The sequence below is a fragment of the Dipodomys ordii genome, unplaced genomic scaffold (assembly GCF_000151885.1).
Source record: "Dipodomys ordii isolate 6190 unplaced genomic scaffold, Dord_2.0 Scaffold55, whole genome shotgun sequence".
Classification (NCBI taxonomy): domain Eukaryota; kingdom Metazoa; phylum Chordata; class Mammalia; order Rodentia; family Heteromyidae; genus Dipodomys; species Dipodomys ordii.
Genome location: NW_012267271.1, coordinates 4,948,061 through 4,951,170, shown reverse-complemented (window position 1 = coordinate 4,951,170; position 3,110 = coordinate 4,948,061). Strand labels below are relative to the sequence as shown.

At 44.4% G+C, this 3,110-nt stretch overlaps 1 protein-coding gene across 1 annotated transcript in view; it reads right to left on the bottom strand.

Moving 5' to 3' along the window:
• Set (SET nuclear proto-oncogene) overlaps window positions 1–3,110 on the bottom strand; it is a 22,993-nt gene that overhangs the window by 11,400 nt on the left and 8,483 nt on the right. The window contains exons 2-5 of the mRNA XM_013021368.1: window positions 2,277–2,334; window positions 576–718; window positions 214–317; window positions 1–115 (exon numbers count right to left, since the gene is read on the bottom strand). Of these exons, the coding sequence (XP_012876822.1) occupies window positions 1–115; window positions 214–317; window positions 576–718; window positions 2,277–2,334 (420 nt within the window). The remainder of the gene's footprint in view (window positions 116–213; window positions 318–575; window positions 719–2,276; window positions 2,335–3,110) is intronic.

The window sequence follows — 3,110 nt, the reverse complement described above, 5'->3', positions numbered from 1 at the left end:
CCTTTCCAGACTTCCATTTGATTTCAGTGGACTTTGAAGATGGATCACCGCTCTCATTCAGATGAAATTCTTTGGAGAGAACTTTATTTTCAAAGTAAGGATTTTCATCAAAATACTATAAAAGAGTGGAGGATTTGAAATCAATGCCACAGGGCTTCAACATCACATCTCCAATTATTCTCCACATTGGCAAACAAAATTGTGGCTACTTACAAAATCTATTCTGTAACCTGATTTTATATCTTCAAATTCTGTCACTTCAACTCTGGTCAGGTAATGCAGGGCCTCTTCATCCTCCTCCCCCAGCAGTGCAGACACTGCATTGGAAAACTGCATGTCAGGCAAACACTCACCACTCAGAGTCTCCTTTCATACTTTCTTTAGATTTCACAACTCATAAGTAACAAGACCAAGCCAAAACTTTAAGTACCTAAACTCAGTTCCACATTAGACACATTATTGTAAATTTCAAGGACAGCTTTGCCCTCTGTCAGCACTTAGCATACATTGGATGAAATCCTCATCCAGGCTCTTCTGCCCATCAACTTGTAATAATGCCCTGCCCCACAACATACCTTGTGGATGGTTGACAAATGTTGTTACCCAAAAATTTGGGATTTTGGCGATCAATTCTGACCTCTTCTGAAAAAACGGTTGGCGGAGTTTGTTATATTTCTGTTCTACTTTCAAGATCTCCTCACTGGCTTGTTCATTAAGTCTAAAGCAAAGAAAACACATGTAGACAATGGTGGTTTACCTGCAGATGTGAATGGCCATAGCTGCAGAATACATACTTGTTTGCTCTAGGACTGCATAAAACAGGTAATAAATATTGTGTAAACTGCAGTTCAAATATGGCAAAATTTCCATTTATTTACCAGTAAGCAATGCAAAAGGGTAATTTTTTTTTGTCTGTCGTGGGACCTAAACTCTGGGCCTGGGCACTCAAAGCTAGTGCTCTACCATTTGAGCCACAGCACCACTTCCTGCTTTTTCTCCTTATGTGGTGTTGAGGAATTGAACCCAGGGCCTCAGGCATGCAAGGCAAACACTTTACCACTGAGCCACCTTCCCAGCCCAAAGGGTTCTTTTTTTTTGGGGGGGGTTCCGGTCGTGGGGCCTGGGCACTATCCCTCAGCTCTTCAGCTCAAGGCTAGCACTCTACCACCTGAGCCACAGCCCCACTTCTGGTTTTTTCTTTTTGCTTATGTGGTGCTGAGGAATCAAACCCAGGGCCTCAGGCATGCAAGGCAAGTGCTCTACCACTGAGCCACCTTCCCAGCCCACAAAGGGTTAATTCTTAAGAGTACTTAAACTAGGTGTTCATGGAACATTGTATATTATAAGTACTCATTACCAGGCAGAACCCCAACTGTTCTGTTCAAGCAAGAATTTTAACTTCAGTAACATTTGAACAGCATATTTAAAGTACTTAGCCTGGAGGATGATGGCTCATGCTGCTTTTATCATAACTACTCTGAAGGCTGAGATCTGAGAATCAGTGTTTGAAGCCAGCCCCTGCACTAAGTATGTGGGGGACTCTTATTTCCAATTACCAACAATTAGCTGGAAGTGGAGCTGTGGTTCAAGTTTGGCAAAACAGTACCTTGAGCAAAAACCTCAAGGTACTGAATTCAAGACTTAGGACAGGCACACAAAGGAACAACAAAAAAGAAACACCCCTCATTTTCAGGCAAAACTTCCAATTGTCTCATTCAAGTAGGAATTCTAAATAACCTGTTGGTCAAATAACAAAGTCATGAACTAAGTAAACAATTCTTATTCCATAAGGTGGCTGCATGGTTTTGTTTTGTTTTTTTTTTTTTACATTCTGGGAGACTGAAACTAGAGCTTGTTTATTCCAGGCAAGCAATCCATCACTGGACTACATACATCCCCAGCTTGCCAGGCTTGACTATCTCAGCTTGTGGGAGAGTTAGAGGAAGAATCACTAGAGCCCAAGAGCTGGGGACAAGGGCAGTTGGGACAATATGGGGAAACACTACCCATGAAAATAAAAACCACAAAACATCCACTGAAGGATGATGCAGTCTTCATCAATACCTAACTGTAATTGTACAAGTTATTTCACAGGAAAAATACCACTGGATGTACATAATATTCCCCACCAGGAAATATATATACATGTATATACTTGTATATATGTACTTATGTATTTACAGACTCTCCCCTTGGTGAATAGATGAGTTTCGTTGCTTTCAGTTACTACTGGATTATCAGATGGATTTCAGATAAACTCTAAAAAAAATCTTTACCTGTCTATTTCATTTTGTACTTCATCGATATGTTCAATTGCTTCTTGCTGTTCTTTTTCTGCAAAAAAGAAAAGGGAAGGGGAGCATAAGACTCAACGCAAATCATAACTAGTGTTTCGAAACACTGTGATATGTGAACAGTAGCTGTAAAGCTGTTTGAAAAAAGTGCCTACTACAGGCGTGCTCTCCACGTGTTCTAGCACGCAGTTGACAAATTACTTTTTCATTAAGAGACCATTCACACAAATCCGGTTATCTGCTGGTTACTCTGAGAACATTTTACTGTTGCTTTTAAGAGTTCCATCACAAAATGTTACGGTTTCAGTTATGGGAATAGTAGCCTCATTAAGTTCTCCGTGTTTATGCTACTTATCAAACACTTGCGTAGAGTAGCGAGTAGCGCCCGCCGGTGACCAGAACACGGAAACTAGTCCGGCAATTGGCAGGTTAGGACCCCACCACCTCTCCAGGACTCCTTTTCACATTAAGTTTAAGATCCGCTCGGTACCCAGGAAAGTGAAGCGGCCCAGGCCGCCCGAACCACCTCAGCGGCCCGCGGGCGCCTTCGCCTGCTCCAGCCCAGGATCCCAGCCCAGCCCAGGTGCCCGGCCCAGCGGCCCGGCCCCACACAGCCCTCTCGCTGAGACCATGAGGCCCGGGCCGGCAGAGGCTCCAGAGGGAGAGCAGAAAATGGGGTGTGCTCCGAGTCGGTGCCCTTTTGTCCCGCGACGACTGCGAACCCCGCGGAGCCCGGTGGGCGTGAAAAGGTCTGCCCGCGCGGCCCACTTCCGGTAAACTCTGGGGGTCCGCGGCACCCCGGCCGAGCGCCTCCCG